This window comes from Nansenia antarctica (assembly GCF_963989245.1).
Source record: "Nansenia antarctica genome assembly, chromosome: 5".
Lineage (NCBI taxonomy): Eukaryota > Metazoa > Chordata > Actinopteri > Argentiniformes > Microstomatidae > Nansenia > Nansenia antarctica.
In genome coordinates, this window is record NC_137690.1 from 68525273 (window position 1) to 68549676 (window position 24404).

Consider the following 24404-nt stretch of genomic DNA (forward strand, 5'->3'; position numbering starts at 1 on the left):
ACAGGGCATTGTAGATACAACTATATTGTGTGTGAACAGATATGCCTCTGACATGTAGAGTAAAGAGTCATGTCAGCCCTATTCATGGCATTTCTACCTGCAGCGTTCAATACAGCACGTTGCACTCCTGTCCTGCCACCCAGTTGGACCCTCGTTCTCCACATGGCTATCTCGTCTATGGGGTTTCCTGTGTGAGCTATAGCCAGCAGCTTCCGTCTGGAAAAATAACCAGCCGCAAAAAAACGAATTCTTTATCTTAATTTGATCCTAATTTCCTCATTCCACAGTTGCAGTGGAAAGTCCCAGATGAAAAGAGTTGAGATTCCAATTAAGACGTAATGACAGTGGCAAGTCGATGGTGAAATCGTCCTTCTCTCTGTGTATCTCTGTGCAGCAATCATCTGAAAGTGCACCCTCGAAAATGATTTGCTGCCATTTACGTGACCCGTGAATGCCTTTTTTTGGCCTGTGTTTTTGGTCGGACTAGACCACATTTACTATTCTTGTTTTCAGCTGAAAAAGCCTCCCAGACCTAAATGGAGGAAACATTGTAGATGAATATAGTGCCACAAAGCCATGCCTGCATTTTGCCATTCATTGAATCGTCATGCTAATCATAAATTACCTCATGCTCGAACAAGGTCAATGGAGTAGAAGGGGCGGCCATTTTGAGAGGCCATCCTAGTTGGCTGTACACTCGTGTCCATTAGACCTACGCAGAGAGGCGAGGACTGTCCTTGGCCATTATCAGTTCAGGAGCCGAGACTTTTGCTTCCACGACCTCCTCCCCGTTCTCCCACCTCCTCCTCTCCCTACTCCACCTGCCTGGTCTTTCATTACAGTGTTTTCATTGAGTCCATTACCCAGGCGTAATGTGCACTTAGCCATCAAATGTATGCATAGCGGCGGCCGACATGCAACTCCCCCAGTGCACTCTACTCATAACCTCCCATACATCCTGTTAAGAACACTAATCTCCCCCCCCCCCTCCCTCCCCCCTCTCCCTTCCCCCCTCACCCACCTTCCTATTGCTGTACACCACCCTTTTTATGTAATTTTATTAATTCTGTCCTATTTCGTGGTTGCTGCCGTAGGCGATTTAGGTGTTATTTGCAATGCTAATGAGGCAAGCAATGGTTTGAGGGGAGCTGGCTGGAAAGATGGTTATAGTCTATGGCTCTCTCAAGCAGCTTCTTTAAGAAACTAACATGCTGGGAGATGTGGGTCACCTTGTTTACTTCAGCAATTCATCCTACTGTAGGTCCCATGAAACCTGGAAAAAAAGCAATAATTGAAAAAAAAAAAAAGAGCACAATGCCAAGACTAGGCTCTTTATAACAGACAAAACTGCATGCCCGGTAAAGGACGGCTTCTCAGCTAAAGCCACAGCTTTCTCCAATTAACCAGGGTTGGGCTCGGTTTGAATTTCAATTGACTCTTTGTAAGAAGTGGATTTGAAATTCAATGCCTGAATTGAAAGCAGACTATCGAAGTCATTTATTGAATTTGGATTCATTGAGAATAATACAAATGTGAATTGGCCCTCACCCTGAAATAATGCCAGCTGCTCTGTCCAATCTCCCAGATAGTGGGGTTGTGGAATTCCACTGTAAGCCTCTGGCAATCCGACTAATGCGTCTGGCATTCCCAATCCCTAAAGTACTGAAACGACACCCCCAAATGTTTTCGCCTCTCCCAACAAAGCTCCTGTTCCATACTAGTAACCCGTCAGGGTTCACACTAGCGATGACAACCACAGAGGAAGACCTATTGGAAAGTATTACATTATTTCCCCCAAATGTTTTAATGTCTTGTTGAAGAGATGTACAGTGCAGTGCAGTACATTATCGCCTACTGCCAGAACTGTGTGTGCTTTGGCCAAAACCCACAATAGCCATAGGAGTTGGCTCCGGCACATACACATGTGGAGCCAGGTAAGTGTAAGGCTGTGCGTCTGTAAATAATCTCTCTGATCTCGCATCGTAAGACTGGAAGTAAGAGACCAGAGTCGGCGATGGGGGGAAGGAATAGATGTCAAGGTAGCTGCGGCTCCATCTCAACTGATTCCACCCGCAGGCAGCTATCACTGAACCTTTCCCTTTTGTTCTTTAGCCAACCCACAGTTCGAGCCGTATGAATCTCCTGCCGCGACCGGAGCTAAAAGAAAACGACTCTGTGTGAATGGGAACGAATTCACAGGGAACTGTAAGCAAATAGACAGCTCGCTACAGATGCTAAAATGATTTGATGGATCGGGGATCTGTGAGAGACTAGAAATAGCATCATGTTCACTTGGCCCCCCCAGGGTAAACACAGCAGGTGGTAGTAGCTTCAGTGCTTAGCTCCAGTCTTGTTTGGATCTGTGGGAAGCATTTTGCAAGCCTCGGTTTTGCTTCTATTCTGTATCTTGCCACCCACGTCCTGAATTCTGGGGATATGCATACATTATACACTCCATGTATTATTCCATTCATTAGTGATTCCTGTTTCACCTGATTGAGTATAATACCTCAGGCTGGGTTGAAAGCGACTTAGTTTCAATCAGAAACTCTTTACTTGAACCCATGAGGGCCTACATAGATGTTTATGTTCATAAACGTTAACAGTCCCTAAAGTATGAGGCAAACCAATATAAACCTTTGCCAAGTATGAGTTACAAAACGTAACATCATCGACCGGTAGCGATAGCTTACACCGTCTTGCCTTCAAAGACATTTTAGATCTCGTTTACTGGTGAGGTTTGTTTTCACATTGCTGAGGATCATATTTACAGAGCCGCTAGACCAGACACGTACAAAAACAAACATGTTTGTGAGACAGGCTTGATACGGTGTTGTAATCGTTGCGTAGTCAAGGTTACCTGCTACGTCTGACGTTTTCCTAAAGCATAGATGTTGTGAGGGTCCTGTAGCAGCAGTGGAACATGATGGACATAAACACCATACAAAGTACCTGAGATTATAGTTCTCAATTATTTTTGGGACGTTTTAAACATATTCACTCTGCGTCATAGTGTAATAATGTTAATAGTAGTAGTATATACATACAAGAGTAGTACCTGTATGAAAAACAAACATATAAACCGAAATACAGTTGAACTCGTTTATATTTGGAGGTGAATGATGTTTAGACAAACCCCCATTCGAAGATATTCTGATTTTACAGGCTACTCAACATAAAACAAAAACAACTTCAACATCAGGAATTGATCAATTTGAAGTTCCTCACAGACACAAACTGGGAGAGCTATTTATTCTGAGTCCGTGCATGCGACCAATCATGCTTCTGGTGTAGCAGGCAAAATGACTGCACTGGCGGGGCATGTATGCTTTGCGTATGCTGTGTTGCTGTATATGATGGGCTTGTAGCTTGTTAGTCTAGAAGCATCTGCGCTCGTAGTCGTCCTGAGGTGAGGCGGGGGATGGGTGAATGAGCTACTTATAAACACCCTGGGAGCACCGCCGAGCTCCAATATCTTTTCCTTTACAGACCATGCTAACCTCTTTCAAATGTTGTTTACAATGCTCCTTACCTCGGGGCCAAGAAGTAAGTATGCTGGCACTGGGCCCCATTCTGATGCTTTGAAAATCCACCACTCTTCCCTTTCTTCCTTGAAGTCATCGCAGATCTGGCTGGCATTACATTCACATTTACATATTTGGCATTTAACAGATTCCAAAAGCGACTTACGACATAATACATTTGTCTAAGTAAGTGAATCATCTATCCATCAGTCATCACAAGGAAAAAGTAATCTATGATCGGGCGGCCAGAGACCATTGGCAGTCAAAATGCTAGAAGGAAGAATATTGTTTTATTTATTTATTTATTATAAATCGTTATCGAACTGCTACCATTTGATGGTACCTTTGCTTTCACCCACCCACCTAGCCAGTCCATTGTGTTATTGATTCTGTCATGGAAGGTTGGAAGGTAGGGTTCATTTTTTATCTATTGAAAAAGGGACCCAGTGTTTAGGGTTGCTGGGTTACTGCTGGCTGTGTGAATGTTAGAGCTTTCAGTCCATTTGTTTTCCTATGAATTGCTTTATCTTAAGGCGTATGTTCTTCTGATTCACATCCTACAAAGCACCTAAGAAAATAAATAAATAGAAGAACAGAAGAAAAAGACGAACCGGTACTCTTTTTGATTTACCTCCTGTTTTTCTTCTTTCTCTGCATGATGCTTCTAATCTAGACACATTTTTTATTTATTTACCTTTATTTAACCAGATAAAATCAGTTGACAACAAATTCTCATTTTCAATGATGATCGGCAAGAATAAAAACAAACATACAAACTGAAATACTCAGGGTCAACATAGAACAATACATACAATACATAAGAACAGCAAAGACCGTGAAGATAAATAAATAAAAACAAATAGAATATTTGTGTGTAACAAATAGAATAGGTGTGCGTGTGTGTGTGTGTGTGTGTGTGTGTGTATATATATATATGTGTGGGGGGGGGCAATCAGCAGGAACTAACAGTCAACTATGACCTGCTGAAGTTTATTTTTGAAAAATGGTAAGTGATGTGAGTTTGAGTGTGTTCGGTAAGGATGCATTTAGCTTTTTCACAGCATAGCCTATTTGCTAATGAGATCAGTGTGTGTGTGTGCGTGCGTGTGTGTGTGTGTGTGTGTGTGTGTGTGCGTGTGTGTGTGTGTGTGTGTGTGTGTGTGTGTGTGTGTGTGTTTGTGTGGTGTAGCGTGCCCTAGGTGGCGGACTGTGTCAGCCTGGCTTGGTCCTGTTTACTCTTCCTCCTCACCCCTCGCTCTCGTTCCCAGACACTTCCTGTAAACACTCAGAAGGTCTGGTGGACCACCTCGTCAAACTAGGCCCTTGTTTACCAGAAGCCCATTGGCTTTACCTTAATCTTCTCCCACAGCACCCCCCCCACCCCCCTCCCCCAGTGCTCGCGTGCTTACATGTGTCTGACTCTAAGCCCTGCCTTGCCGTCATGTGGTTGGCTGAAATCAGAAATGACAAAATACTTTACTAATGACTTCCCTCCCACTAAGGCCAGGTTTGAGTCTGTTATTCCAGGCTTTATATGCGCTGTGCGCAATAGCCTGGGGAAGGGGGGGGGGTGGGGGAGGGGGTTACACCTTCGCCTGAGAGCTCATGAGCTCCCGGGGTAGAAGTATGCTCACAAGTGTCAGCCCCAGCTGAGCCTCTTCTTGGGGTTCCAAGCCGACATCTCCTCACACCTCCTCTCAGGATGACAGTTAACCTGTTTACCTCTGGACAGTTAACCTGTTAACCTGTTAACCTGTTTACCTCAGGTTAAAGGGACACCAGCCGAGCCTACGTACTCGAGCGTTGTGGAGTACTTGAATTGAATGGAAGGTTTGCGAGCGCACAGTAGGTACTGTACTTCCTTGTTACGGCTATAGTAGTTTAATCAGCCCATTCCAACCCCCCTCCCCCACCCACAGGCTTCACGCGCCTCCTCCTCTACCTCTCTACATCTTTGTAATTATCGAGTGTGTTGTATAAAGCCTCTGGTTGCTTATGAAGCTCTCCAGGAGCGGTGTTGACCCACTTTACCACTTTACATGTGGAGTTACTGAGCCCTGGTGAACATCTCCTCTGCTGAACCACTCTCTCTTTCTCTTTCTCTTTCTTTCCCCCTCCACACAGCAGGGATCCTTACATGGTCTCTCCCTGTATACCAGTTGTCTTGTCTTCACTAATTCCTGTTAGTTAGCCCCTTCGGCAAATCACGTTTCACGTCGAGAGCTGTCCTGTCCTGTATGTTAATAGAATATCATAGGCTTGCAATTAGCAATAAGCATGGCTGACTAATAGTCATTTTGTATTCATAGACAATGCAGTATGCTTATATAATAATATATTTCTCATGGCTAACAAAAGCACCAGCCATGACAGCACTTAGAGTACACTGCATAACAAATAAGTGACTGTTTGGATTTAGGCTAGGCTCATAATGCAGAATCAAAGAGAAGTCATGTGTTCGCTTGAATTACAGTAAGCAGGGTTCCCGCGCTGGTCTTAAAAGCCTTAAAGTCAAAATTCCAGCAACCCGATCTATGAGGCCCAAAAGGACGTAAATTCCAGGTATTCGGTCTAAAAAAAAAAAAGAGGTGCTAGGTCTTAAAAATGAGATTAGATTGTCCTGCAAGGAAATCAGTCCGACCACATCTATTTACGCGGAAATTAATCAAACTGGAACCAATATTTATTTTATATTAATTATCCTTCAGACTTTTGTCTGTATGGCAGTGAAATCCCTCATTTCATCACCTTGAGGATGACAAAAAGCTATCATACGGTGTCGCGAATAGGTCTAAAATGATATCCAAAGACGTCTAAAAAAAGATCTAAAAAGGTCTTAAATTTGACTCGTTGAAACTTGTAGAAACCCTGAGGAAGCGTACTGTGAAATTGGCTCTGTCTTAAGCCAGACGGACACTGTGCAGTTTTCACCAACGCAGCCGATTCCACCCTGATGAGAGTGTCTCTCCTACAAGACACATTACCCACGTCACGATGTCCACTGCACGAGCAGGCCCCGCCGGTAACTCACACAGGGCAATGTGATGGAGCCCCCCCCCCTCTCACCCTCACCCTCCCATGTTTGTTTATGGCCATGGCAACAGCAGGCCGTGGAATAGTAAGAAAGTGCAGCGGTAGGCATAGCCTTCTTATGCACGGAGAGCACGGAGGGCTAAAAAAAGACAGGTTAATTTGGACATGATAGTCAGGCGCTGACAGCGTGGGCCTGTCGGTTCTTGAAAAAGCAGTTAGAATTGCACAGCGTCTGACTGGCTTCCACTTACGGCTGCATTTACACCACAGGTCGTAATGCCTAGTTCCGATTTAGCGCCTATATCCGATTTGTTTTGAACGCCTGCTTACATATACCGATACCTGTGCTTACACTAGTAACACTTGAAACAACCCGCATGCGCACATGCTTTGGTTACCGAAAACGAAAGTTAACAGACAGCCGGCGCTTGCAATGGATGCAAACGAGACAGAAATTATAATCCCTTTTATATATAGAATAATATAAAGCCATTGCTTTCCGAACTATGTTTAGATTAGCACTTCACTGTTGAAGTGAGTGAACCTCACGTCAAACGTCATCAAAATGCAAAATGACACACATCCGATTCGTATCTGATTGAGGCCAGTATGAGATTGAGGCCTGAATCGGATCTGAGTATCAGATTCAATGTGCTTTTTTACTGGTTAATGTTACATATCAAATCAGTGCCACATGTGAGCAAAAATCCCCCCCCCCCCCACACACACACACTGAACAATCCAATGTAACCTTTGCAAGACTGCTGGTTGCACATCCTTGGTCAATATGATCACTCTTTAACCTTTACACTACTGATGTTTACAATACTACCTTTACACATACTGTATATTGCACATTGCACATACCTCTTTGATATAGCCTCTTATTCATCTGCACATTACATACTGTACATAAACTACCTTAACTGTACATAGCTCATAACTGTATATACCTCTAAACTTACTGTAGGCTACCTATCACTGTCATGTTTTTAATATCATGTTCTTATATCATTATTTGCACTCCTGGTTAGATGCTTAACTGCATTTCATTGTCTAGTACTTGTACTCTGCAATGACAATAAAGTTGAATCTAATCTAATCAATGTGTAGGTCTGGTGAGTAATGTGTCTGACAGGATCATTTACTGTTAATAATCACGGTTCAATCACCATTTAGCATGTACAACCGTTCGGTTCCACGCTTCGTTTCCGAGCTGAACTCCACAGACCTCACTTCCTGCGCCTTTTGCTCTCGACACAGCTGAAGATTATCAGTAACATCACGACCATGTTAAGTAACCATAGCAAACAAACCCATCGTTTCAACTCTTCTTCTCATTTCTGGAAAAAAGATGGAATGAACATTCCTGCTTTGATGGATAATTTTTACAGTCACGGAACTGCAACGATTTATGACTTACTAGGGATATTTATTGTATTTCCCAGGGATATGTAGCCCAAGACTACCCTTGTTTGAGAGATAATGGCACATTAAACAACGACAGGGAACTTTTAGGACAATGTTTTGCCTTTTTTCGGCTGTTAAAAGGGTCATCGCATGACTAGCCACAAACTCTGAGCCAAACATTCAAAAAAATAAAACAATCTAATCCTGCTTCTGCCCCCTATAAAAAATACCGACAGGCTTTTAAAATGTTATCTTTATCAGGAGGCGGCGGGTTTGGTCAAAGAAGCAGCTTTGCTTTGCAGAGGCCTGGTCTAACACTGCTGTCACCAGGGGTGCATTCAGAATGCTGAAACCAGTATGGCAGATAGGAATGGCATGTACAGTAGGCCTACAGCTGACAAGATTGCCCTACTACTCTGTGCTCTGTGACAAAGAAACATTTCTGTTTCTATAGTTTGTCTATTCAAACCTTTTGGTAACTCTTGAATGCCTCGCTGATCTCTCTCACCTCCTCTGAGAGGATGAAGTGATTTTGAGAGCTACCTAGAAGAGAACACACTGTCTGGAAAGATGTTCTGTGGCACGTGCACAGGATGACATTCTGTTCAGTGACTAGTATGTTAACCCTGTATCTGACTAGTATGCCAACCCTGTATCTGACTAGTATGCTAACCCTGTATCTGACTAGTATGCTAACCCTGTATCTGACTAGTATGCTAACCCTGTATCTGACTAGTATGCCAACCCTGTATCTGACTAGTATGTTAACCCTGTATCTGACTAGTATGTTAACCCTGTATCTGACTAGTATGCTAACCCTGTATCTGACTAGTATGCTAACCCTGTATCTGACTTCACAACAAGCACTCAGTTGGTCATTTTACTAGACAAGTGAGATCATACAAAGCATAACACTGTATCTATAATATGTTATATATGCTATACTGAATTTTTAAGAGCTCCTTATTATAATGTTTATACAGCCCCTTTTGATTGTTAGGGTATTTCACTGATCACTATTCATGAAAGTGTAATGAACTTTGAAATTGGACCGTATAATATTCAAGCAAGGTTTCATTGAATCTGATTAGCTTTACATTAGGGTCCCAGAATCTGCTTCCAAAGTCAATACTTGCTTTCAGGCGGGAGTAGATGGGGATACTAAACAGTAATTACCTATTAAAAACCCTGCCTGCATATCCTTGCCAATACTGAAGTGCTGCTGGAGAGTAGCTCTCGGAGACATCATTGCCTTCCTTGTCTTTTGGAGGTCACACACTCTATCCAGCGTTACTGATCTAGCTCTGACTCAGCCAGCCATTAACGACATAGCTCTCCATAAAAGCATGTCAGACATTCAGAAAATCTGGGGCCGTTAGATACACGCCACCCCCTCCCCCCATCCCCAGGAAATCTATAGCATCTGATGGCGTGTCTAAGGCCGTTCTGCTGCCAAGGACTGGAGGTGGGGACGTGTGTGGGAGGGAGGGGGGCCGGGGGAGATACATTGATTAAATAACTCACTGTTCTTTAAGAGATGATGGATCCTCACTTAGACTGCTAGCCTCGGCCAGTTTCGTTTCTGGGGAGGCGAGAGAGCTGTAGATCCCGTCGCTACTCGTGTGAAGTCCAGTCATGTGACATGAAACAACGCTATGCTAATGAGGACTATACATGACATGACCGTGAAGAAGCTCACTGCATTGTGATGTCACATGAATGACGAGTCCTCCGAAGCCTAGATTTAATTGTTAAACCTCCTGAGGTCTTGTAAAAGGAACGGCAACAGGATAGGGAATGGGAACAACACAACAGCAAACCCGATGCTTTGCCCTCCCCTCTTCTCTCTCTTGTTTCCTCTCCCTCCCTCACCACCACCCGACTCTCCATCTGCGCCCCTACTCCACCCTCTCTGTCTGTTGGGTTATCTGTACATGTGTGGGTCTGCTTTGATGAAAAGAGCAATGCAACAGTGGCCTAGGGTGCGTGTGTGTGCGCGCGCATGCTCGTAGGTATGTATGTATGTATGAGCGTAGCATGGCTCAATTTCCATTTTTATTAACAATCCAGTTACCACTGTCAAGGAGACGGATGGAAGGGGGCCGGGCGAATCAATGTCAACGCGCCTCCGGCATGCTAAGATGCCTGAGCACAGTGTCAGAGAGTGTGTTGTGTGCGACTCACATCCTTGGAGGATGTCTCTCTCTCTCTTCTCTTCTTTTCTCTTCTCCCCTCCCCTCTCCTCTCCTCTCTTCTCCTCTCCTCTGCTCTTCTCTCCCTCTGGGTGGAAGCTGAATGGAGATTGACAGTCCCATCAGCATTCCCCTTTCTACTGACAGAGACGCGTTCACAGCCCTGGGAGACCGGAGCGTCACCTTGGGCTGACGTGACCTTGGGCTAAATGGAATACTTCCCCAGGACCCATCCATCGGGTCTTCATATCCACCACTGTTAAATAACTCACAGATTCACAAACGATTCATTCAAAAACAAAAACGGCGAGCTGATATCAAAGCCTTGTGAGAAATGATGATCACTATCGAACGATAGATACTTAACTAGACCCATCATGTTTCTTTTTTTGTTGGGGCAGTGCTGCATTCAAAATACCATCGGTGGCCCCCGAACTAAGCATGTCAAATCCCCGCCAGAAGTGATGTTCGCTGTCAACAGATATCATTTTTCCTGAAAGCTTTGATGTTGATCCTGGGAGAACTACCGATTTGCTGAATTAAGTCATTTTTAACAGCCTCACCTGGATAAGTAGGATAATGTTGATATCCTGGGGGGCGGTTTTGACCGCAAAAAAACAAGCATTTTCTCTTCATGTGCTCTTTTTTTCCAATCGAGGACATCAGATAAGGTAGCTTAGCTGACACACACAGAGCCGTTACGCACATACAGTAGGTCTTTTGACATACTGGAGATGCTGGAATGTAGAATGTACTGTATGTGTCCAGTGTATTCCAGAGGAGACTGTGTGAGCATGTGTTTCTCTCTCCCACGGTACTCACACTAGAGTGTGATTGGAGGCACTGTGCGGAGTTATTTACCACGGGGAGATCGGGGTTGAGGTGGGTCGGTGTTGGGTGTACGCATAGCTTCACTCTCTCTCTCTCTCTGTCCTACATGCACACACACACACTCTCTCTCTCTTTCTCCCTCTCTCTCACACACAGATGTCTCAGCGTGCCCTTTGAGCAAGGGAGTGCTCCAGTGGGTCATTTCCCTAGAGATGTGCCTTGCACTTGAACTGACCATTAAATAAACCAAACGCTACTGCACACTGCCATGTGGGAACAAAGCAATGCACAAATCCCCCAGTCTCCTGACCTTAAGCAGAGAGAGGGAGGGATTGAGTGAGTGAGTGAGTGAGTGAGAGAGGGAGAGAGAGAGTGAGAGAGAGAGAGAGCGAGAGAGAGAGAGATGCCCGCAGGGGTGTCAACAGAGGTTTAAGATATTCAGCGAGCTGTCAGCACTGACACATTTCTCCCGCTGCACTGCTGCACATATATGGAAATCCAGCCTCCTCTGAATGCAGAGCACTAGATCAGCTTCAATTTATTCCCTCTTCTGCTTTCTCTCTCTCTCTCTCTCTCTCTCTCTCTTTCTCTCTCTCTCTCCTCCCTCACTGTTTTTCTACATCTCCCTCTATCTCTGACTCCCTCCCCTGCTTCTCTGTTTGGTCTTGGCTAGCTCTGTTCCCAGCTTCTTCCCCCCCTGAAGAAGAAGAAATGTATTTAGTTTTTCTTTACACTGTGGAGTATCGAGTGAGGCAAAACAAGAGTCTCGGTTTAACACATTCAATCAGTTCTACAAGGTGGTGCGTGTGGTGCGTGCGTGCGTGCATGCATGCGCACCTGCTCTTGCAGTGCACGTGTGCTCATGTAACAACAAATTAATTTCTGCACTCCCTCTACCTAATTAGCGATGATAGAGCAGTGATAGCCTCTTACTGCCAGTGGTGAAATACAATTAGTCAGTCACCCAGGCTGTGGAACGAGCTATCTCCCCAACACACACTGTGTCATCAGTAATCTAGTCTCAGACTAATCTAAATGCCAGCGCCTCTCTCTCTCTCTCTCTCTCTCTCTCTCTCTCTCTCTCTCTCTCTCTCTCCTTCCCTCCCTCGTGCGTGATCCATCCACAGCCCACGCTACATTTACATTCTAATTAGACGAGGGTAGGCTGTTTTTAATACAGACCCCCTTCTTCATGACGGGCTGTATTCACACTCATTGCCCAGCCCTAGGCGACTGTAGGAGAGATCCGAATGTGTGTAAACAAACGGCCGTTCTAGCCTGGCCCCCGGGCAGAACGAACAACTACTTCCTTTCTACACAGGAAGCCGACGGTTACTAGCTAGCGAACAAGAAGAAGAAGATGGTGGTTTAACACCTATACTGAAGTCATGCTGTGTCTGGGGGGTGAAAGCTGAAAGGCCACATATTGGAGAGGTAAATGCAAATGCACATTTTCCGTCCGATAAATGCAAACCCACCTCAAAGACACAGATGGATACGTTAACGTTTAGTGGAGAACATAGAATGACCACGGATTAGGCCATGCTAATCTCATTCCAGAATGCCCAAATGCTGTAGTAAACAGGTGGACGGCCACATAAAAAGAATATAAGCTTATGTGGTATTTGGATTTCCACCAGCGAGAGTCCAGGTCAGCCTTTTACGTATAGGTGATGCCAATGACGGGGCTTGAGCTACCTTATGTTTTCTGAGTATTATTATTTATTTACATTTACATATGTGGCCTTGTGCACCCCCAGACACAGCATGACTATTGATTCGTCTACTTATTCAAACCTGGCCCTAAAACAAGACAGCATTCTAGTTGTTGCCTGTGGCTAGTTGAATTGGGACTGTTAAATAAATGAGTCTGCAGTCTTCATTTTATTTATTAAGCATCGATTATTCTAGCAGCACAGGTCTTTGCAGTGAACGTAGCTGACTCCTCGAGTGTGAGATTAGTTATTCGTTTTAGAGACGGGCACGGAAAATTACGCTAATGTGTTATGGTGCAATGCATCTGGCTTATTGAAATTTCAATGTCAATGTTTTTGCATCTGTCCTCTCTCTCACGTAAACACATACATAAATAAAATGTGCCAGTGTTCATTGCCAACTATACAGTATATTCTCAGGAAAGTGATTTTTATGTCCTTGCAAAGGGCTGAGATGAAATATTCAAAGACAGAAGAATGTCATAAGAGATGGGGGGAAAGTTATTGGAGCAGGACTCTACTCGACCACCAACCCCTATGTGTATTTGATTTGTCATAATGAAAAGAGAAGAATTTGAAGTTCCAGTATGGAGATTTAAATTAGTGCTAAATGGCCATGATTAATCAGTTGCAATCAAGGAATGAGATTTCATGATAAAGAACATTGATTGGAGAGCTCTGTCTTTAGCCAGACATGGTGTCTTCTAAAATCTGGTGTTGTGGCCGAGCACTGGCCTTTACGTACCATTTAGGCAGGTGAAACCCGTTATAACGATTTCTGGGAAATAACAAATAATCAACTGTAAAATCATGATAAGTTTTGGTATTTAACAATAGTATTTGCATCAAAAAACAAATGTGTTTATTATTAAGCTTCCTCTTTTGGTGTGCTTGCTGCTTAAAGTCCAACCGTTTATGCTTGTCAACAGATGCTAACTGCATATACGCTAATGTTTCTAAGAAGAAAACACTGACAGTTTTCAGCAGCAAGTGTAATGATAACATGAATTAACAAGTAAATGTACAATATTTGGGATATTTTGAACAGTTAAAAAGGCCCAACAGCGATATTTTTCCTGAAAGTGGACATTCAACATTCAACTCATGCCCATAGACAAGATAGTATTGTGGCCAGAAATGTTTACCACGCTACCATTTCTACGTTTTGTGGATAGACACACATTTACCAGTATTAGTAAACATAGCATATTGCGTGTTTTCCAAGTTATCAGTGTCTCCAAAGAGGGCAGCCATGCGCAAAACAACATGTTACCACATGTAACTTTCCAATACTTTCAGTGCATTTTTACACTTGGTTTTAAGAATGAAACCCTCCAGGACAGATGGTGGATTCTTGTAAGTGGAGTGCATAGCTACCCATGGTGCACCAGAGCTCCATATCTCTCTGTAGCACACTGTACTGCAGCAGCCAGTAGCTGGGACTAAGAGCCCTGGGTGATTGATAACCACAGAGGCAGCAGCCCTTCTAGACATTACTCCTGGGCGCATGAGAGAGCTGCTCTCTCCCTGTTGGGCCACATTAGGATGGCCGACCCTGGGTACTGGGAGATTAGTCACTACTGTGTGGAGTTCCCCAGTCACTGTGCAGAGAGGCCAGGTTACACAGATAAGACAAGAGATGGATTAGAGCAGAGTTATTACCACACAACGTTCTTTTTTTCTCCTAAAAGGGCAAATTGTGTAAACCAGAAACTGGCCCAACCCACCGTAGAATGACAAAGAAGGTTATACAACGGGTTGGTCAAATCAAGCATTGTGATTGGCTGAGAAGCATTTCAGCAGTTGAGATATCCTCGATATAAGCGCAGCTACCTCATCACTTTCACTTGCAACACGTATACGTCATGAACACCCTTCAGGATATCTGTGGAAACAGATTTTTCAGTCATGAAAACGTTGCTATACCATGGTTGTTTTTTATTTTATTTTATTTTATCAGTGTAGACTCATTGAGATTTAACAATCTCTTTTACAAGAGACACCTGACCAAAATATTCACAGTATATACAAAAAACATTTAAATGGGAGCTGTCTCATTATGACCTTATCGATACAAACAAGTCAATTAATCTCTGAAGAACTCAGGAAGACCACCTCACCCTCCTATAGAGGGTACAGTGATGAGCGAGGGCTTTGGAGTTGGTGACAAACCTCAGCGCCCCATGTTACTCAGTGTCCAGCAAACATAATGAGGCCACAGACGTCGACATCATCATAATCACTTACAGGCACAAATGTAGCGGAGACAAGACTTCTCACTTCAAAAAGAAAAACATGACTTATTCCCCAAATAAGAACGCAACTTGAGATTTTTCCCCCCCCCCAAGACCTTAGATGTGGGGTTTAAAAGTGAGACACTCATCTATCAAGAAACCCCACGTACTTGTACGTTGCTCTTTCTATTGGCTTGTCCTCCTTAGTGACTATGCTTAGAAGAGACTGTGGTTTAGTTTAAGATTTTGTGAAAACCGTTAACTTTGTCTTTTCAGTACTTTAAAAGCAACTTCAGCTGACAGAGCTGAACAAGTCTGAGTCTGAACAACAGTAAAGGCAGGACAGTTAACAACTTGCCGAGTTGCCATCAAAACTCAACTGCCATCAACTGAACACCCTGAGTTCTATCTGACATGTAGCTGTTGAACCTTGAGACCGCCTGATCAGATAAACCTATGATGACAAGTCTTTGCAACATGATGTCATGATCAACGGTGTCAAGTGCCGTAGACAGATCGATAACAAGGGAGACACAGTGCGGTTTCCTATCCGTGGCATCAGTTACATCATTACGGACTGCTGCAGTAGTATGGAGTGCCATGTTGTTTCCTAAAACCGGTTTTGATCCTTATGCTACTACACTCCTCAAAAACCCAACTGGCTAGCTTAGAAGCAGGCCAGGTAGAGATCTGTTTCACCGGGTTGCCATGCCAACCGTATTAGACCAATCCGTTCCAGAACTATCAATGAACCCTGTGTGAATCCCTAACTACGGTAATGAACTACTTTTATAGGCCGGGAGAGCATAAACCAATACAATATATCATGAGAAATCCCCCATTGGCACCATTGCTTGTTGTCAGAGTTATTGCTGCTGTAAACCAGTTGTATAAAAGCAATAACACACTCCAGGGTGTGTTATATCTAGGATATCGGAACGGCCGCGACGGTCGACAGCACTCTGCTGCGCCTCGCGCCCGTGACCGCATTACCGCATTAACCGCCATTCCGATATCCACGATATAGCACACCCTTGAGTGTGTTATTGGCTTAATTAAGAAACTAATTACATCATAGTTGAAACATGGACGCACACATGGCAACCAGAAGGAGTTTCTATTTGGGTCTTTGGTTTTAATTGAGTTGAGCTCTTCCTACAGGGTACTTCCTGGAGAGAACTGTTCCAATTGAATACCACTGGGTTGTTTATTTCATCCTTGACTTGATCCTCTTCTACCCACACACACACACACACACACACACACACACACACGCCCCCCCATTCCCCTTGACAAGGTGTGTGGCAGCAGGTACAATTGATCCGAAGCGTCACACCCTATTTAGGCCAGCAGCTTCAACGAGCCATCACACTTGTCCTTGCTCCTCAGAGCCTCCCCCACCCCCCCCTGCCATGCTAGCTCCGTCGTTTCCTTCACCACTAACCTGTCAGACACAGGCCGTGTTCAGCTGCTGTGTGTGTGTGACTAAACCAGCACAGCAGCAGTGGTGGGAATCACTCAGCCATTTCAGCCCCTTCGTTCGGTGTCTGTGAAAACAACTTCAGGGGGGCGGTGGGTGGGGGTGGGGGGGTTGGTGGAGTGAGAGAGAGAGAGAGAGACGTCCTCCAAGGAGAAAGAGCTTGCTTTGAGAGCAGACAGCCAGTGGAGCGGCAGCCGTGTTAGCCGCACAGGAGCAGCATCCTTCTCTTCTCCTCAACCTGTAAATGTACCAGCGAGCAGGAGAGGAGCAGGACAGGAATTTAAATTAGGTGTGACTAACACGAGGATGAGAATACTGTGTGCGTGCGTGCGTGCGTGGCTGCATTTTTCCCTCCCTCGCTGCTGCTAAAACAATTGTAGACATCCACTTTGCTGCAGTGGAGAGCTGGTGGGTTTTTTAGGTCTGGCGGTCTGCGGGAAGATTCCACTTTGAGAGGGGCACTCTCTGGCTTGGGTCTGTCTGTCTGGCACGCACATGCTGTCTTGGGAGCACGGATTGAACTTGAGAGCTTGCAAGTGTGAGGAGCCTTTTTTGGAGATTTCTTCATCGTTGATGAAGTATTCATAAAATGGAAAAACTCTGCAAGTTACTGCATTCTTGCAAAAACATACTAGGTCAACGTCACACGTGCAAGCCCTCAAGTTTAATTTGTGCACCCTACACTGCCAATGCGCTCTGTAAAGTTTATGCCGTCGCACAACTGAGTTTAGGCTTGCTCGGTGAGCGCTCGACAGCGCCATCTCACGCGTGCTTGACGTTTGTCACTAATCTGACGCCGTATTGAGGCTAGATTTGAGAAACAAGATGGATGCCTGTTGGACACTGATCTACAGTATAATCAGTTTGACATTTTCCTCCTTTGATTTTGGGGGAGGGTAAGCTGATCCTAGATCTGTGCCTAAGGGCAACTTGGCTTTCTTGGCCTTGTTTGCGTAGTGGGTGTTGCCCCAGAAATTTGAACAAGAACTGTTGAGAATACAAAGATTTACCTTATTTGTGTTGTTTGGTAGGTAATCATTATTCCTAACAGAAATTCGGCAACACAAAGAAGCCTTTCATTGTTGTCATACGGTTGTCTTAAGGTTGTTGTTGTCAATTGGCCCCCTGTCACATTGTAGTAAATACTGAATACAGACCTCTTCACTCTATCCTGGGTTTGGAGAGATTGAATTTTCAGGAACACATTACCGTCTCCTGACTGCGTGTTGCGCGTGCGTGCGCGGGTGTTTGTGTGCGTGAGAGCTATCTTTCTGTGGACACACTGCTGCGCCTATTATTGCCGCCTCCCCAGCTGCAGTGTGGGTAATAAACCTCTCTACAGCAGCCTCCACACTGAGCAGCAATCAATGGGAAATTATCTCAGCCGATCGATGAGCTTTCTCCCTCCTTACTCTTTCTCCCCTGTATCTCTTTTTTCTCTCTATCGCCTCCCTCCCCCTCTCTCTCTCTCATTCCCTCTCTGTGTTTTTTTTCCCCTCTCTGTTTCTTTCCTTCTTTCTTTCTCGTACTTCTGCTCTCTCTTTCCCGCTCTCTATCTCTATTAATGCCCCCCCCCCCTTTCTCTCAACCTTCTCCCCCTCCATCCCTCCATCCCTCTCTTCCTCTCCACCACTTTGAAAGCGTTGCCTCAGCAGCCTTGCAGATTTAACAGAGAGGAGAGGATAGAACCAGCCTGTGAGCCAGAGCATTAGCACTTCCCAGAAACAATCAGCCTCGTTGGCAAAACAACCCTCTTCATTACACACTTGAGAAGTGAACTATCGTCTCACGATTACAGACTTGTTTTTTAGTGGGTTGTTTTTTGGACGGACTGTGAAATAAGGGTACCAATGTAAAAAAATAATATATATATATATATATATATATCAGGGGTGCCACCACACGTGTCACCTTTTAGCTGTTTTAACCTCAAAATAGGTCAACAGTTTTCATAAATGTTCTTTGTTTTCAGGCAAAAAAAATGTTTGTCACCTTTTTGGGCCATCACCAGTTTGCATCCCTGTATATATTATAATAATAATAATAATAATAATAATAAATCTTAATTTGGAACAGATTTAGGTTGTTGAGTGAGATGGAAAGACAACATAATTTGTATTTATTCTAACATGTTTTCTCACTTTCTCAAATGATATCTAATCTTGAATGGATTGATTGATTGAATAGGACTATTGTTTGTGAATATGCATTCTTTCATCATGTTCAAAGGTTTCATTACGACACCCACTATCCTAACAGTTTCTGCTGACTGCCGTAACTAGACAATTCAGAGTCACTCCCACTCACCATGGAGGTTGTGCTCCAGGCGTAACAGACAGACACATGCATACATAAACACACTAACAGTATTTTCAGACACGTTTGGAAATGGTGAGCAAACAGTACTTCTCTTTAACACTTTGTTTACACTGCCTCTAACCAGGCAGTGAGGGTGTGTGTGTGTGTGTGTGTGTGTGTGTGTGTGTGCGCGCGCTCGCGCTCGTGCGTGTGTTTGTGTGCGTGCGTGCGTGGTCCGAGAGACACGCGATGGATAGAAAACAGAAGTGACAACCTCCGACTGCCTGCTTCACTTACATCATAGTTTTCCTACCACAGCTACTTGGAAAACAGAGCTAGCTAATGTCAGCACCGACTGTTTTGAATAGCATGAGGGGTTTTGGACCCTTCGAGGCTCTAGATTATTATGTGCTTAGACATTAACGGCTGGTTCCACACAGATTATCTGGCCTAATATGGGTCTCTGCTGGGCAGAGAGGGTGCTTCGGGAGCCTGGACGATGCTACGGGGAAGGCTGGCAGAGGCAGACATGGAAAGCAGGCTCATTGTAATGCATGGAATGGAATGAGGAATGGTATCAATGTGTTCCGTCCATTCCATGCATCACAATGAGCCCCCAGTCCTTCCCATCATGTCTGCCTCCGCCGAATTGCTGTGCTGTGAATGAGCTCTGTCTATTTGGGGGGGATGTTAATGTTGTGAGTTGGCGGAGGAAATGCGGTTGAGGGGGTAGGGTTATGAAAAGAGTCATTCCACTTCACTTCAACTCTTTTTATGGCTTACTAATTGTGTCCTATCATGTTGAAATGATCCCCCCACACACCGATGGCTATATGCTGATATGGTCACGTATCTACCCAGCCCAGAAAGTGTGACTGTGGAAAACCGATTGAATCACTAAAACAAACCCGCATTGAAAGAATTAGGGATGTTCTTGTCCCAGAGACTTTTGACTACCGGGTTATAAAGAGTTGCTCATTATCTGCCTGATTCTATATGGAACTGAATGCAGTACTTTGTCGCCTATATACATCTGTATAGACAGATTAAAAGACATGGCTAATTGTCCCGACAACAAAAGCCTGTGGACTAATCCATGCTAGCAGTAGGATAAACAGCCTCTAGCCTTTTGTCAGCTCTCTCTCTCTCTCTCTCTCTCTCTCTCTCTCTCTCTCTCTCTCTCTCTCTCTCTCTCTCTCTCTCTCTCTCTCTCTCTCTCTCTCTCTCTCTCTCTTTTCTCTATCTCTCTGCTATCTGCTGAGAGGTCACCTCTAATCAGTGGGTCTTGAGCTTTCAGAAAGGTCACTCTGTCCCTTTGATGGTGTTTTGATTCATCCCTTCCTCCCCTCTTCCCTTCCCTTCCACCCCCTGCCCCCTCCACAGGGAAGCTGGAGAGCCAGTACCACCAGGGTGCCAAAAATGGGTTGGTTCCGTCGGCAGCAGTGTGACATTGGAGAGAATGGGCGATAGGAAAAGGAAGAAAAGGACAGAGGAAGCGTGGCTGTTTCTCAACTGGAGGAGAGAGGGTTTGACTGTGGCTAAAGGGGGACTATTAGCGCCAGATTGAATCACCCCAGTATCTGCCAACTATGTTTTATCGGGAGTTCCAGCTAACAACATGGACACTGTGTAAATGTGTTATGAATCCATGTCATCTAATTAAAGGATTTACAGTCGGAGGTCCATGACCAAGCAGAAATGCACCATATACAGGAATGTCCATACCCATGGTCTCTCGCTAGCCTACATTCTGTTATGTACAGTGTGCTCTTGAACAGCTGTATTTTCTTTGCAATAAAAGATATTCAAGTTGCTTTGATTTTTTTCTCTCCGTTGTTTGCTAACAATGATCAAATCAGATAGAGGGGTCAATGAAGAAGTCATTTGAAAGATCTAATCGTCTTGTTTTAAATGTGTTTGTCTTTTGTGTATCCTTATTTCCGGATACCTTATTTTAGTTTTTCATTATTTATTTAAAATCTTTTTTTTTTCTTTTTTCGCCACAGTTATTTTACAGCTACCGTAATCACATTCCCCAGACACTTCCACTCAAATGCTGGAAGGGTCTAGCCTTCGTTTACAACACAAAGACCAGGTAATTCCCCACATTAGCCATGTCTTAATCGGCTTAATCTACCAATCAATCATCTTCCACATCACCTCCGGCCAATGCTTGCACACCACACGTTTCTGAAATGTACCACCACCAAGGCCAGGTTTGACTGGTTGTTATTATTCCAGGCTTATATGGGCTGTGTGCAAAACCTAGTTTGTCTAGTTTATCTTTCACAATGGAATGTTCAGTGTGACTGAAGCACCAATTGGCCACAGGAGTGATTAAGTCCCTGTTCTCTCTTCATTATCTAGGTCACAATGGCTGTCAGAAGCAGAGGCCTCTGGGCTTCAGGCCTGGGCTCAGAGTGATGGTGTCCTCACGGTGACAGCACCGTCATTGCCTCAATAGGAAATAAACAAAGGTGTCAAATGAGTACCGTGACTTCCAAACAGAGGCCTGGTAGTAGGAGAGCTATAAATATACTGGTTACATTGGGTTAGGTTTTACTTTTATTTAGTCTTATTTATACCGTTCTCACCCCCATATGCTCAAGATTGTGAGACTTTTTTTTAAAAATGTTATCGCTATCCAATATACAGTAGCTAGCTATGTTGCTCTATGATGTAACTACCCTTGTGCTTGTGTGTGTTCATTTCCTTCAGTGCTTTGAGTGGCTGTTTGACTTGAGCTGTTTCTTGCCTGAGGTTGTTTTCGGAGATGTTGCATGAATCACCACCATACACACCCATTGCTAGTTGTAGTGTTTTTGTGTATCCATGCCTAGCATTGTAATTCACCATTGATTAGCCTAGATTTACTCTTGTTTGAGTTGCAGATTACCCCCCCCCCCTCCCCTCTTCCCTACAGCATTCAGCAGGAGACCACCTAATTGCACCAATCCTCCCAGTCATCTCAGCCACCCAGAGAGCGTAAGAGCTCTCCTTTGTTAAACCCCCCCCCTCACCCACAAAAGGTGTTTTCCAGAAGGGGCTGTTCAAGAATTCACCGAATTCAGCCTCACTGAATCAATGATGACAGCTACTTGCCCCTGTGGGTGGCCTTCAGATCAGAGCATTTCTCTGGATGAGGAAAAAGACACCCGAGTTCGCACAAACACAAGCTCTGTTGGTGTTATTCCCTGCATTCGAGCATTCACAATTTTCACTAAGCGTGTTTAAATAAACACCGCATAGATCATTCAAGTCGTTTCTCCTGGGCAAAATGATGGAGGGATCTAATTATGTTAACAAAAGGCCCCAGTGTGAGTCGTTTGAATGAGAGTGAGCCCCTGGTCCTGAGGGTGTGTGCTTCTGCCATCGCTGAGAGAGAAAGAACACTCAGGAATCGAATGGAATGGAATGCCAGTGGCAGCTAGCAGCTCTTCCTGTTTCTCATCACACCAGACAGCTTCCTCCTCACAGCCGTTTCCTTGGGCCTGAAACAACCAGAAAGTGCTTGTGTGTCTCTAGTTCCTCGTAGGCCGGCTGGCAGGTTGCCCATCGCCAGAAGGTGGTTGTGTGTGTCTCTAGTTCCTAGCAGGCCTGGCTAGTTGCCCATCGCCTCTCAGATACCCCCATTTGTCCTCTCACATCATCCACATGAGGAGATGACCGAGGGACAACCCTTGAAATAGCAGCAGCAGCAGCAGCTTCCGGTGCTTTCCAAAAACAACCCATAACACCCCCCCCCCCTCCGCCCCCTCCCTATTTCACTTGTGTTTGTGTGAAAAGTGCAAAGTGGTGTAGATAAAAAATGATTGGAGAATGTCCACCAAGCCTCTCAGAGGATGAGATGGTGTTGCTACAACCTTACATACCCATCCAACCCTCGGGTCGACACAAGTGTTGTGTAGGGACTCAGGGCCAGGAGTTGTTCCTGGACAGGGCACACATTCTCTCTTCCCCTCAAGGCTACTGCTGCTGCTCCACTGGCTGTCCCTCTGTGATCCACTCCTGAGTCCTGAACTGGAACAACAGGACCAGTGGCCAAATGAAGGTACATGAGGCAGGGTTCCCACGGGTCCTTGAAATGTTTGAAAAGTTTGTGAATTTGAGAAAAATAAATCAAGGTCTTAAAAGTTTTTGAAAATAGACATGGGTCATTGAAAGTGCTTGAATTCCCCTCTCTCTATCTCTCTCGAATATATATATATATATATATATATATCGAATATATATATATATATTCAACAAAAAAATACTTAGCTCGTCAACTAGTTCTGTCTCAAACTATGCCGTGTCGGGTCCTTGAATTTGAGGGAATAAAAATGTAGTTATGACCCAACCCTGTGGTTCTCCCTCCTCCACCTGCCAGGCTATAATTCGTAAAATGAGTAGTGGCAACAGAAGGGTCTTTGTGTGTCTTCCCCAAACTGGGATGTGGAATTATACTGAGGAACACTTGAAAGAGGCGGCTGAGGAACAATGCAGCACAGGAACGTCTTGTACCCTATCTACAGTTGAGGCCAAAATGATTAGCCCCCCTTGTGAAATCAGACAAAACCCTTGATTTCTCCATGGAAATTACCATTAACAACAAGTGTTTATGGTGTATTGGTTTAAAAAATAATAAAGACAAAACGTCCACTAAGTTTGATTTGAAACAAGAAACGGCAACGGAAATGACACGTCCAAAATGATTAGCCCCCTGGCCATTAATAGTCAATAGTGTACCCTTTCTGAGCCATAACTGTCAACAACCTCTTAGAGTAGTTATTTACTAGGTTGGCACGGGTCTCTTGAGGGATTTTGGCCCATTCTTCCATTGCAAATGGTTCCAGCTGGTCCTAATTGCATGGTTTCCCGAGCATGGACATTCACTTTGAGCACCCACCACAGATTCTCAATAGGATTGAGATCTGGGCTCTGTGCGGGCCACTCCAGGACCTTGGTTTTGGTGTCCTTTAGGAACTGTTGGACCAATGTTGATGTATGCTTTGGGTCATGCTTCATATTATCCCTCAAAATGTCAACATCATTTTCTTTTTTCATGATGCCATGCACCCGGCTACAACAAGGCTCCCTGTGCACCCGAACAAGGCTCCCAAAATATTTTTGACCACCCCATTTTTCACTATATTTGATATAAAGCAAGCCTAAAAGCTTGTTTTATATTCCAAAATGTACCAAAAGCTACTAGATAGCACTGGTTAATGTTTGATTGTATCAAGTTTTATCAATGCTGCAAACATTGGGGGGCTAATAATTTTGGCCTCAACTGTATGTCGCAAACCGCCACTCCTACCAGAGGTTTTACTACAGGTTTGTGGCCAATGGTGATAGACGTTTTATTATGTGTAAACAGGGAGCGATTTGCCACCGGAGATGCTGGGTATTCCCCTCCTTCTGCTTTATCCTTTACTCTGATCAGTATCTGGTATCCCCAGTGGGGACACAGTAGCCTATATCCCCTCTTCTGATATCTGTTTGTACATTCGTTTCAAGAACAGATCCTAATGCATCACAGCGAACTACAGAGAATTTCCAACTTTTTTGAAATCCTTTTCTTCCCCCCAGCCCCTCCGCTCTAATTATTTTTCCTTTGGGGTGTAGTTTATTTGTATTTAATAATGGGCCTATATGTTTGCTCCTGACTGTGGGGCAAGGTATTTACCTCCTGGCCCCTCCCCCTG

The 24404-nt window shown here is 44.4% G+C and overlaps 1 protein-coding gene across 1 annotated transcript in view; it reads left to right on the top strand.

Annotated features, from left to right (window-relative positions):
• The window catches only part of trip4 (thyroid hormone receptor interactor 4), a 58374-nt gene extending 37887 nt beyond the window's left edge, over window positions 1-20487 (top strand). The window contains 1 exon segment of the mRNA XM_080530810.1: window positions 20101-20487. Coding sequence (XP_080386936.1) covers window positions 20101-20165 — 65 coding nt within the window. The 3' untranslated portion in view covers window positions 20166-20487.
• Window positions 20488-24404: the final 3917 nt, after the last annotated feature.